The sequence below is a fragment of the Phoxinus phoxinus genome (genome assembly GCF_949152265.1).
Source record: "Phoxinus phoxinus genome assembly, chromosome: 15".
NCBI classification, from domain to species: Eukaryota; Metazoa; Chordata; class Actinopteri; order Cypriniformes; family Leuciscidae; genus Phoxinus; species Phoxinus phoxinus.
This window is the reverse complement of record NC_136890.1, coordinates 7,107,840-7,120,391: the sequence shown is the minus strand read 5'-3', so window position 1 is coordinate 7,120,391 and position 12,552 is coordinate 7,107,840. Positions and strand designations below refer to the sequence as shown.

General features: G+C 39.7%; 1 protein-coding gene across 2 annotated transcripts; it reads left to right on the top strand.

The window, feature by feature from the left end:
* The first annotated feature begins 1,382 nt into the window (after positions 1-1,382).
* On the top strand, positions 1,383-12,043 carry tprg1l (tumor protein p63 regulated 1-like). 2 transcript variants are annotated; one of them, XR_013800383.1, is made up of 7 exons: positions 1,383-1,700; positions 5,509-5,600; positions 6,076-6,126; positions 6,212-6,337; positions 7,384-7,537; positions 7,919-8,189; positions 11,119-12,043. XR_013800383.1 is itself a non-coding variant. In XM_079636723.1 (6 exons), the coding sequence occupies exons 1-6, from the start codon at positions 1,497-1,499 to the stop codon at positions 8,111-8,113; spliced, it is 822 nt and encodes a 273-aa protein (XP_079492849.1). In that variant the 5' UTR covers positions 1,383-1,496; the 3' UTR covers positions 8,114-11,926. The 2 variants fall into 2 exon arrangements, 1 of the variants encoding a protein (XP_079492849.1); XM_079636723.1 differs by having other exon boundaries at positions 7,919-11,926.
* The last annotated feature ends 509 nt before the right edge of the window (positions 12,044-12,552 follow it).

Here is a 12,552-nt window from a genome sequence, read left to right as displayed (position 1 = left end):
ATTACCTTTTATCTATCTGGATATGAGATATCTGTACCACTCACTTTGAGACCTTTCAAATGACACCAAAAACATAAGTTATTGATAAACATTCACATTAAACCATGTTCTTGTGTGAGTTCTTCGTTGTTTCTGAGAGGAAGTCAGGCTGTATGGGGGAAGTCGAATGTTAATTAGCTAGCAGGGCCATTTTGTCTCAGACCAGGGCCCCAACCAATATTTTTAGTCTTACAACGTCTACTGCGATCTTAAAATTCCGGCCAGTTAATAATACCTAGAATATCAAAATCGACTGCTGGCGGTAGATCCTTTTCCTACTTAGCACCAAAACTTTGGAACAGTCTTCCTACCATTGTCCGGGAAGCAGACACACTCTGTCAGTTCAAATCTAGACTAAAAACACATCTCTTCGGCCTAGCATACACATAACACATTATAGACTTATATAATTAGGCTGCATAGTTTAGAACAGCCGGGACCGGGAACACTTCCCGTAATCCTGATGTACTTGGTACATCATAAGAAGGATGGCGTCTACGCTAATATTAGTCTCTCTGTCTATCCCGAGGTTTACCGCTGTACACCGGAACCAGGCCGTCTCCAGATCTGATGAAGGACCAGCGCCAGGACACGACGACGCCGCTGACCTGAAGTGTCAACCAGTCTCTCCTCCTCTCCACTCCGACTTCAACCAACCGGAACTGGACAAATACTCTGATTCATTCTGAACTTCATACACTGTTCACTCATTGGCCAGAGGAGAACTGGCCCCCGACTGAGCCTGGGTTCTCCCAAGGTTTTTTTCTCCATTCTGTCACCTGATGGAGTTTTGGTTCCTTGCCGCTGTTGCCTTGCCTTCTGGCTTGCTTAGTTGGGGACATTTAATATTCAACAATATTATAGATCTGCCTTAAAGGTGGACGATGATGAAATTGTTTTTTGTATTATTTTCATGTAATCACTGTGAAGCTGCTTTGATACAATCTGTATTGTAAAAAGCGCTATATAAATAAAGGTGACTTGACTTGACTTGACAATTCTGTCATCACTTACTCACCCTCAAGTTGTTTCAAACCTGTATAAATTTCTTTCTTCTGTTGAACACAAAGGAAGATATTTTGAAGAATGTCAGTAACCAAACAGTTAACTGGTCCCATTGAATTCCATAGTAGGAAAAATTTTTATTATGCATCAACTGTTTGGTTACTGACATTCTTCAAAATATCTTCCTTTATGTTCAGCAGAAGAAAGAAACTCATACAGGTTTGAAACAACTTGAGGGTGAGTAAGTGATGACAGAATTTTAATTTTAAAGTGAACTATCCCTTTAAACATCGTAATGAAGCTGCTAACTCATAAACGGAACGGGTCCCTTTAAATCCGCTGTAGAGTGGAGTAGGTGGGCGTTCCCCTGCGCAACACAGCGCTGCTGGAACTAAGCGGAATCTCTTCACTTCTCACAGATACTTTCATCTTGCGCTCGACTCGTTAGTGAAATGCTGCAGCTGAACGACAGTGTAGACCCCGAGAGCCCGGGTGCGGCTGTTTTACACCCGGGGGACTGTGATGATGATGGGCTGGAGGTGGTGGCCCGAGCTGGAGCTTCAGTGGCCTGCTGCACCCCGCTTCAGACCCTCACGCCTTTCCATGTTCACAACCCAACCATGCGAGCTAAAGTCAAAGACTACTTCGTCTTTAGGGTGAGTAAGTAATCCAGTATTTGCTATAAAACGTCGAAGGCTGTAATCTGTCGAAATTATTTGTTTGTTTATGTGTTGACTAGGGTTGTATGTCAAAACCTAGGAAGATGCCTAACTAGACAGCATGGATGTGCGTCATAGGCACGTCGATTGCGTTTATCGGGAGTGCAGTGACAAAATTCATAGAGTTTAAACGTTCAGTTGTTTTTAATGAGACGTGTTGTAAAAATGCAAGAAGGGATCCTATATGGCCAAAATATCCATAATACACCTCCTTTGCCCGAAAATGTGATATACGTATGGAGAACAGCATGTTTTGTGACACCACCACCATTGATTTGTGACCTAGTCTCTTTTTAGCTGGAATGAAGTGCAGTGAAAAAGCTCAGCTGTACATACAGGGACATTATAACATTAATATGAAACTAACTAACTATAATTATAAAGCCCGCCTAACATAACAAAACTAGCATTCACATAAAGTTAACTATTTTAACCAAAAAAAGGCAAAGACACTATCTTAGGCTATAGACTACTATTTAAAGACAAACAATGAGTCAAAATAAATGGTTTTATTATGAATTTGAATTGTACTAATGTTAATTTTTTTAATCTATATTTAAATTTGTATTTTACAGTATGTAAGTACTGGTAATGGGTTAAGGTTAGGTTTAGAGATGGGATCAGGGTTAGTACCTAGTTATAACCCAGTTATTGTAATTGCTAATAAGTACATGTGTGGAACAGGACTTTAAAATACAGTGCTACCAAATTACGTTGCACTTCTGTTGTTATTGAAGTGGGATACGGTTTAGGTTAGGGTAAGGTTTGGTGGTATGGTTAAGGGGTCAGACATGTTTGAAGGTTAATTTGTCACTAGAAAGGATCACATTAGAACCATTCTAGCGAATTGGAAACAGTTTTCCACTGTTGCCGGTTTATGTTTAGCATATTTTTGCTATTATATTTGCTAAATATTTTGGTTTGTGATGTTCCTAATTTGTAAATTGCTTTGTATAAAAATGTCTGCTAAATTAATGAATCTAAAAGTAACGTGTGGTTCTCAACCAGGGGGTTGGAGCCCACTAGGGGGCCTCAGCAAACTTCTAAGGGGACCTCAAGATGACTTAAAGAATGAAAAAACAATAGGGCTGGGTTAAAAATATTGACGTCTCGATATAAGTTAGATACATGTTTGAATAAAATCAGTCATGTTTTTGTGACAGCCACCATTTAAATGTTATGGATAAAAAAAAAAAAAAAAATATGTCATTAAAGTTATAATTATAACGTTATTGTTTCATGCTTCAGAAATGTGACGTAATAAAAAACAGTGAAATTTGTGTCTATAACATACAAACAAACATTAAAAACAAGCATCAAAATAAGCTAAAACAACTGAAAATCAAGAAATGTTATTTTTATTCACCCCACAACTATTTTATTTCTTTGAAGAACTAGGTGTCATGATCTGTGTGTTTAGTTTAGTTTTCATTGACTTTCAGTTTGCGTCAGTTACCTGTTTCCTGTGTCACCTTTGTTCCTAGTTGCCCGCCAGTCATCAGTTACCATGAACACTCATTCATTCATCACATCTTTTTGTTATGTTGTCATCATTATCATTGTGTATTTAAGTTCCTCTGTTTCTCAAATTCAATGTCCAGTAATGTTTGTGCCATGCACACTTTTGCATCGTTTTTTGCTCGTTGGATTATCTTTATTTATTAAACTCAGTTATTTTTAACTACCTTCGTTTCCCTTCATCATCCTTGGACACTACAGGTTACAAAACACTGGAACTGGACCTAAAAAGAATTGAAGATGGATCTTGCCTCCATTAATGTCGCTCCAATAGGGAGCTCTAACTGACCCAACGGGGCCACTATTTTTATGTTTCAGGGAGGTAGAGACCTGGAGGAGTATGTAGAAGAATTCAGCGTCCAGCCCCACTCACCATCTGTCAACACCTCAGAGCCAGACCCAGCGACCATGCCCATCGTGGACAAAGAGACCCAGCCATTACCTGCCACGGATATAATGCCTGACCCTAAGCCTGGAACGGAGTCAGTGCCAGCAGCAAAGTCCGTCCTGGAAGAGATGCCTGAGGTCCTGTCTGATTAGATGTGTGAGCCGGCCTGTGGGAGTTTTAGTGGAAGAGGAAGAATGGCTAATTGACTGAAATACGGAGGTAGTGCTTCCCACCCTTCCCACCCACAGACATTCTCTGTCACTGGTCTCCTCCTGCACTAATGTCTCTTCATCACCTGTCCTGGTCCTGTCCAGCACAGAGTTGTCCTCATCAACGCTGCAAGTTCCGTCCATCAGTGTTGTCTTCGTTGCCACCGTCTCTGTCTATCACCAAGTCTGTCTCTGCACCTAACCTTCCTCTCCTGTTCACTCCACCAAAGCCAGCCATTTCCACCAAAGCCAGCCTCTGCTGGATTCCTTCGGCTCCGGATCCGCCTTGGGGCTCTCAGTCACCACCTCCTGGGATTCCCTGGCTCCGCTTCTTCCCTCCAAGGCCTCAGCTCCACCTCTGCACTGGCCCCTGGGTCTATCGTCCCTTCAGCTCCACCGGACTCCCTCATCCCACTGGCTTTGCCCTGGTCACTTGTCGTCGCTCCACCATAGTCATGGACTTCCGGGCTGCGCTCTATCCCTCCACCCCTACGGCTCCATTGGGCTCCTCCATCCCTCATGCAACCCACTGGCTCTACCTTGGCCCATCGGCCTCTCCATCTCCCTGCTTCACCTTTGTTGGTCGTGCTCAAATTACCGCCTTGGCTCCGCTTGCCTCCTCACTGTTGTCGTGGATCTTCTCCACCCAGTCTCCTGGGTCGCTCTAAAATCTCGTCGGCCATCAGTACCACCCTGGATCCTACCACCATCCACACCACTATGGGCCCTCCCACTGTCATCTCCTCCATGGCTTCTCCTCCATGGGGCATCCCGTAATCCATTGCTTCTCCTGCTGTCTGCTCTGCCCGGGTCCCGTGTCCATCTCCAAAACCTTTTCCCTTTTTCCCCCCAATCTACCCATCACAGTGCAAGGCCTCGCCTTCCTGGGAGGGGGCGTTCTTTCACGATCTGTGTGTTTAGTTTGGTTTTCATGGACTTTTAGTTTGCATTCACAGTTTTCCGTGTCTCCGTTGCTCCAAGTTTCCCGCCAGTCATCAGTTACCATGGACACTCATTCAATCATTACACCTGTTTGTTATGTTGTCATTGTGTATTTAAGTTCCTCTGTTTCTCACATTCAGTGTCCGGAATTGTTTGTGCCATGCACACTGTTGCGTTGCTCATTGGATTATCCGTTTTAGCTTTATTTATTAAACTCAGTTATTTTGAACTAGCTTCGTTTCACTTCATCATCACTGGACAGGACACTAAACGTTACACTAGGAACCACTAGAAACCAGGATTCCAGTGTCTTGGAAAACATGAATTTATGAGGTAGCCCAATTAGAAAGGTGAGATTTCGAAACCTGGAATAGTTATACAATACATTTTCCTAGAAATGCAAAGCTTTAAAATATTTTAACAGGTAGAAATTGAGGTTAAAAATGCTTATCCTTTACCCTTGCTCAGTAAACACAAACAACTAGTCAAGCCATGGGGCTTTGAATATTGTTGTGCACAATGGGGGACCTTGAAGTCAAAAAGGTTGAGAACCCCTTTAACTACACGGTTGACAGTGTATGAGTTGTATCTTTCTTATAAGAATGTTGATGTATGTTTTTTGACATCCATGCTAATTTGATGTAGTTTCAAGCTTCTAAAATGGTTGCTCTGTTTGTTCTCGTCCCAGCCAGGAACCATAGAGCAGGCAGTCAATGATATCCGCACGGTTGCCTTGCCTTCAGAAGACGGAGAGGTTCTTAGTGTGTGGCTGCTCGCAGAGTGAGTCTATTGCTGCCCTTTCTGAGGACATCTACAGTTTGAAGCATAATATCAACACCGCAAAAGCGGCACTAACCCTGCTCAGGAGCCATATTTCATAACCCTGGGTTAAAAGCGGTGCAAACCCCGCTTCTAAATTACAAGTGTGAAACGTTACTTTACCCAGGGTTATAAGCAGGGTTTAGAGCTATGATAATCAGGGGTTAAGTGCAGTGTGAAATGTAAATGCAATTAACGCAGTATTATTTAAGTACGAATATAGTAATCTGCCAGTGCCAGTACTATAATATACATCAAAATACTGTGATAATACCGTCTAATAACATCATTGTTCCATGGTACCACTACAGTATGGTATGCAGCAGAATTTGAGCTTGACCGTTGTATTGGGCTTTCAGAAGGAGAATTACCTCTTGATGAAAACTGACAGATATCCGTTCAACCAGATCCATGTCCTTTTTATATTTTACCACAGAGTTGATCACTGGAACAATGAAAAAGAAAGATTGGTTCTTATAACAGAGAGGTAAGTATGTCATCTTTGAAAATGATGTTTAGTACATTCGTAGCAGGAAACCAGTCCTGAATGAGCTGCTTCTGTTATGTTGTAGGTCTTTGTTGGTGTGCAAATATGACTTCATAAACCTCCAGTGTCACCAGGTCATCAGAATTTCCTTGAACGCTGTGGACACGATCTCTGTCGGCGAGTTTGAGTTTCCTCCAAAATCCCTCAACAAGTAAGGCACTTTCATTCTCAAGCATTTTTGGCCAGTATAGCTGCTCAACATCTAGACGGATATCTGAGGGTTTTCTCCACATTTTGTTAATTACCCAAACATTGTTTACTGCATTACTACACTGCCCGGACAAAAAAACAAAGTTGGATTTAAATAGGCAAATGCTTAAGAGTCTATGATTGGAACATTATTGCAGTGATTATTATGTTTCTAGCATGTTACATGTTTGGCTCTGAGTCCAGACCTTAAATTCATTGAAAGTCTTTGGGAGACTTTATAGTGTGCTGGACTCATGGCCATGATGTGTCTTCCTACATGGTTGTTTAAGAAATGAAAAGCTATACACTCCATCAATTGACCCTTCGCAGGGAGCTTGATTGACAGGTAATCTGACCAATCATACTTCGCCATCCGCCATTTTGTCCGACAAAGCAGTCAGGAGAGTGTACTGATGCTTACCGCGGTAAAAACAACACTCCTTATGTTCATTCGTGTTTATTTGATGCTATAAATAACTAGAAGTAAGAGATGATCGGCTCTACAGCGATTTGTCACGAAACATTAAAGAGGCACTAAGCGGTATTTATTGTTTAAATTTCTTTCAAAAAATGACCAAATTTGAAAGGTGAGACTTTGTTTAATATCAAAAGTAACCTGATCTGTCCTGTCTGTCAGCGCGTTGTCAGTCTCCTCTCTGCTCCACGATGTATTTTTCACTGTGTAAGAAAATAGTGTGTGTGAGAGCGGCGTACCTTGTTGGACATAGCGACAGTAACTAAGGGGGTAGGGTCTTTGCGAACGGTCAATTAGGGTTAAAAGAACTGTTGCCAAACATATAACATGCTAGAACCACCATAACACTGCAAAAATGATCCAATCATTTACTTTTTTACAAATAATCATTTGCAAAAATAATCATTATTTAAATCCAAACAGTGACTTTTTTTGGCCAGGCAGTGTATAACAGACATAAAAAAAGAAGAGATTTAGGTAGTATTATACTGTAGGGTAGTAGTATGATCAGATGTGTGTGTGTGTGTGTGAAGGAGAGAGGGAACGGGAATCCGTGTCCAGTGGGATAAGAGACCAAGACCTTCGTTCATAAATCGCTGGAACCCCTGGTCCGCTGACATACCCTTCGCCACCTTCACTAAACACCCCATGGCACACGCAGACGAAAAGGTGGCTTCCCTTTGCCAGGTAAATGCTTTAGTACTAGTGCTGTCAAAAATATAGTTTCCCCCCCCCCTATTCATATCAATACTGAAATGTTTGAAACGGTTTCAATACTCCTGTTCCGCATTATTGATACACTGATATCAGCTGCGTTCTCACCTTCTCTTCTCTCCAATATCGAGCTGACACACACCTCAGTGTATTTTAACTCATGAAATAGTGCTGCACCACATTAACAAAAACAATGTTGTCATCTGTACGCAAAGGAAAAATGTTTCCGTTTTTAATACATCATTGTCGTGTAAATGTACCCATTTATCTCAGATGCTAAAATCATTCAGTGTGCTCTTCATACTTGACTATATGCATAAGAAGTCAGATAAAGATTTATTGTCTCCATTTCAGCTTGAGAATTTCAAGACCCAGCTCATCCAGGCTGTGAAAAAAGCCCATAAAGAATTCCCCATCCCGGGACGAGCCAATGGCGTGCTGATACTGGAGAGGCCACTCCTTATCGAGACTTACCTGGGCATCATGTCCTTCATCAACAATGAAGCCAAACTGGGCTACGCCATGACAAGGGGAAAAATCGGCTTTTAACTTCTGAATTCTCTCTCCGTCTCTGTCATCCTCCAGTCAAGTGCTGTTTTTGAGTGATACTGCTTCACTTGAGTATGTGAGTCGAGTACATGTTTTATTGTTTGGATGTATATAGCGTGTGAAATGTGCCAGGCAGTAAGACATGGTCACTGCGACAGGATGTGCCTAGATGAACCTGATGCCAATCTTCGTGCCCTCTTCTCTATTCACATTTAGTAAAACAGCCTTTCTAATGTGGTGGAATGGTTTGGAGAGGCGGTTTCTGTTTTATGGCATGCTTTGATGACCATTTAATATTTTTAACAAATATTGTGGCAGCCGATTAGTTTGCAGGTTGATTGAATGACTTGAGGAAGTCTTTTTCAATTTAGATACGCTGAGGGGTCACCTTACCCCACTCTACTGACTTTCTTAGGGGGCGTTTAGACATTTTCTTGGATTGGAAAACACCTAGACTGCGTGCACTGGAATGAAACGCAATACTCATAGAAGTATGCTAAAAAAACACACACACACAAGATGTGAATGAAGACATCCATGCATGTGTATGACTATAGCGCAGTTTGAATAACTTCCAAAAGCTTTTTACCAAGAGAACAGTCAAACAGTTAAAGCACAGTTTGCTAATTAAAGCATTGTCGCCAAAAATATACACAATAAATGATAAAACCTTTCTGATCTCAGGGTTAGGGCTAAGTCGTGATGTTGCATTCTGAACATTAACTTTTAAATATAGGATTTCCAGTTGCGATGAAATAGGAGTAGCAACAGATCTTTTCTTTCACATTGTGACGTACGAGTGTAATGGATTACCGAAAAGTAAAAATGTAAGGACGGGACTTGGGTTCTATGCAGGTTGTTGATTGGATGTTGCACTTAAAAGTAGCGGCAGATGAATTCGAGTTTGACGGGGGCGGACTGACGCTGCGTCCGAAATGGCTTACTGTATAGCAGGTTTACATCTGGTTTGAAACTTACTTCGCAAGCATAAAAAATGCATTCAATATAATATTAACGTGCTTATTAGTATGAATGAAATCGTATGTTTTCCGCCCGGTTTTCACTGGTGACCTACAGCGTCAGTTGCGTCGCTTCACTGCCATTCATAAATCCTCTCCCGTGGCCTCATGGGAAGTAAAGGGTCCATCGAATGCGCTCTTCAGAATCTCAGCGGAAGTAGTAGGTCGTCTGTTCTTTTCGCCTACTGTTTTTTGAATAGTATGTATACTACTCTGTTGGGGTAGTTTTTTGCATACTATATAATATGGTTGTCAAAAATCAAGATATTTCGTTACGTATTGATACACCGATACCAGCTGCGCGTTCTCGCTCTCTCTTCTCTTAGTTGGCGACACACAGCCGCCTACCCTCACGGACTCATCTTATTCGCTCCGGTTCCTTAAATAGTTCTTGCATAGCACATCATTTGACTTATTCCTGCAGGCTTTGCGCTTACACCGAAAGCAGCGCATCACTGATCCATATACAGTAAGTGGCCCTCTCATAAAGCTGCCTCTCAGCTCACCAATACCAAATACCAGCTCGCCAATACTCGGCGTTCGTGGCTCGACTAGTCGAGACTGTTTTCCAAGATGGCTCCTGCCTATATACGCGTAATGTACTGTCTTTATAAAGTATCTTCTTATTAAAATGTCTGTACACTTACAAAGTTCTCAATGCATGTAGGGACCCTCATTATGCTACCGTGTTAGTGTGAGGCTATTTTGAGCCTTGTTAGTGTTATTAACTAGCGATTTTTTACTTATTCTATGCCCCATATACTAGAGTTATAAGCTAATCTGTTTTTAGAGATAAAACTCTTTACATTCGATTATCATGAAAACACATCCCAGAGAACGGTCGACTCGGTAACCATGTGTTAATTACCCCTAGGTTCATTTTTCACCGGAATTGTCCTTTAAACGGGCAAAGACATACAAAATGATGTCAAAATGCCTGTCTGGCTGGGTATTCAGGTAAACAGTCGATTTTGGAGAAAACAGGTTGTGTATCAGTACATTGGGCCTGTGCATTAGCTCTTAAAGTGACAGCAGCCTAATAAACCTGCTGCTTTCTGTCATGTTAATAAAAAGGGAACAAAAAGAAAATCACTCGCTGATCTTGACTGAATGACTTTTGTAACTAACTGTAAGCATTAATTTGTCTTTAATTTTTACAATGAAAACTATCCAGTGTTGTTTTACATTTGATTAATTTAATTTCTGAAATATTTCTTACCCGAATACTGTTAGACCCACCTGAAAACGTAAAGCCATGTTTATTTCATTTCTCTTTATTCTATTGTCTTTATTTGTGCTGTCGTTAGCCGTTTTTTTTCTTATTATTTTATTACTGACGGTTTACTTTTCCCCCATAAATCTAGATCAATGATTCAAATAAAGCCTCCCTGCCATGTGCTGTGTAATCTATTACAACAAAATTAACCAAATTATCAAAAAAAAGAAAAGAAAAATGATCTGTATGGGGTATATATGGCAGTTTTCCACGTGGTATCGAATATTGATACTTTTCAAGGTATTGTATTGAAGTTGGAAATTCCAGTATCGTTCCAGACAACGCTACTATATAATAGGGAAGTATTCGATTTCGGACGCAGTGTAAATGATCGGAGAATTCGGCAAACGTCACCAGATCGTTCTCACTTGAAGGTCCAGTGGTATTTTTTATTAAACATTGCAAGGTCAAAAACAATTGTAAACATTGCAATATGCATGGATGGCTTGTTTACAATAAGGTTTATAACATTCGAGAATAGGGTGTATTTTCATTTCAAATATAAATACTATTGGAGTTTGGAGATTCGTCAGTTTTAAAATGGTTTACTTCGTTCATGAAACTCAACCAGAACGAATTTTGTGATTTTTGTTTTCACTTTAATGTAACTTAACACATTTAATTCAAAGTTCGCAATTGATCATAAATATTAAAAAAATTTTAACATGGTAAGATTGATAGAAGACGTGTATTCTCGAATATGTCCACAGGAAGCACCTGTGACCTGCCTGACACTTATTCTCACACTGGAAATGGTCAAGTCCCGTGGCTGCATATTTCAAAGTGAATTTCCGGTCTTATTGTGGCTACTGTAAACTTCATGAATGTACTACTGTTACATGTTACACTCATTTTTGTGTGCTTTATTGATTATTCATGCCTTATTTCTTCAAACTTAATGTAGACAAGTTGTTTGTACCCTTCTTAAGTTACAGGAAAATGTGGATGAGACTGGATGCAACAACATTTAAAGCTAAAATGAAGTTATGCTTTTAATTTTTAACTAAGGCAAATAGATAAGCTGTTAATTCCTCAGGTGATGTTGGTCAACAGATTGGCTTTAAAAAACAGTTTGCTTAAGGATGCATGACTTGGTGGAACATTCGGAGATCTGACCATGAAGGTTTCCCGCTGTTGAGCGATTACGGGTTCAGAGTATTTTTCATGCTTATGCACTTTTGTTGGCCAATATCGTTTTGCTTTTTTGCTATGCATAAAGAAATAGTGGTATCCTTGTTGAAATGAAATATCTTGTTTGTTTGTTTTTAAACAGGCACCAACCATATACAGTATATATTTTGTTTTAATGTATGCAAAGTTGTGCATGAAGATTATGCCTGCAACGTAATAGGTGTAAAATTTGTAGCCTCAATTCACAAAAATGTAAGCACCTTTCCCTCTGCTTAAAAGCATGTCTTTTTTTTTAAGTGATACATTATTTGTAATATCCATTCAACCATGTTATTACTTTAAAATACTGTTTCTATCACCCAAATAAAACCTCGCTCTGAACTCTTCCCCCAAGTTTCTGTTCAAAAATTGTTTTAATTTATTCATTCAAAAAACATTTAGTTTTTTTGTAATAATGTATGTAATATAAACATGCTTTAAGTAAAATCATGGTTATTTTTACGCATTTCATTTGTTGGGAGTCTTTAAATTTTTTTTCAAAATCATTTTGTTTAATTTCAAAAAATAAATAAAATATGTTGACAAGCACAATTCCACACAAATTGTCATTAATGGGATGTAAAAAAAGAAGAAGAAAAGTGTAGATCCTGTAGTACCAACTATAAATTATGCATAAGATACATGCAACTAACCCTAACTCAAACACCAATCCTAACCCTTTAAGTACATGTAGTTAATTATTATTAATCAGTAAATGTATAATTACATTATAACACACACTTTAAAATAGTGTAATTTTTTTAATGGTTGTAAACGACACTTTAAAATAAAGTGTAACCCAATTTTTTTTTAAGTATTTATGCATACAGTATTAGTGGCATTTACTGTACTGCTGATTTTAAATTCTTAGATATATTACAGTAATAAGAATCATCACTAAGCAAAACCTTGAGGTAAAACATCCAGACAATATTCAGAGTAATAAGCATTTTTGTAAAATGTTCTTGTCAGGT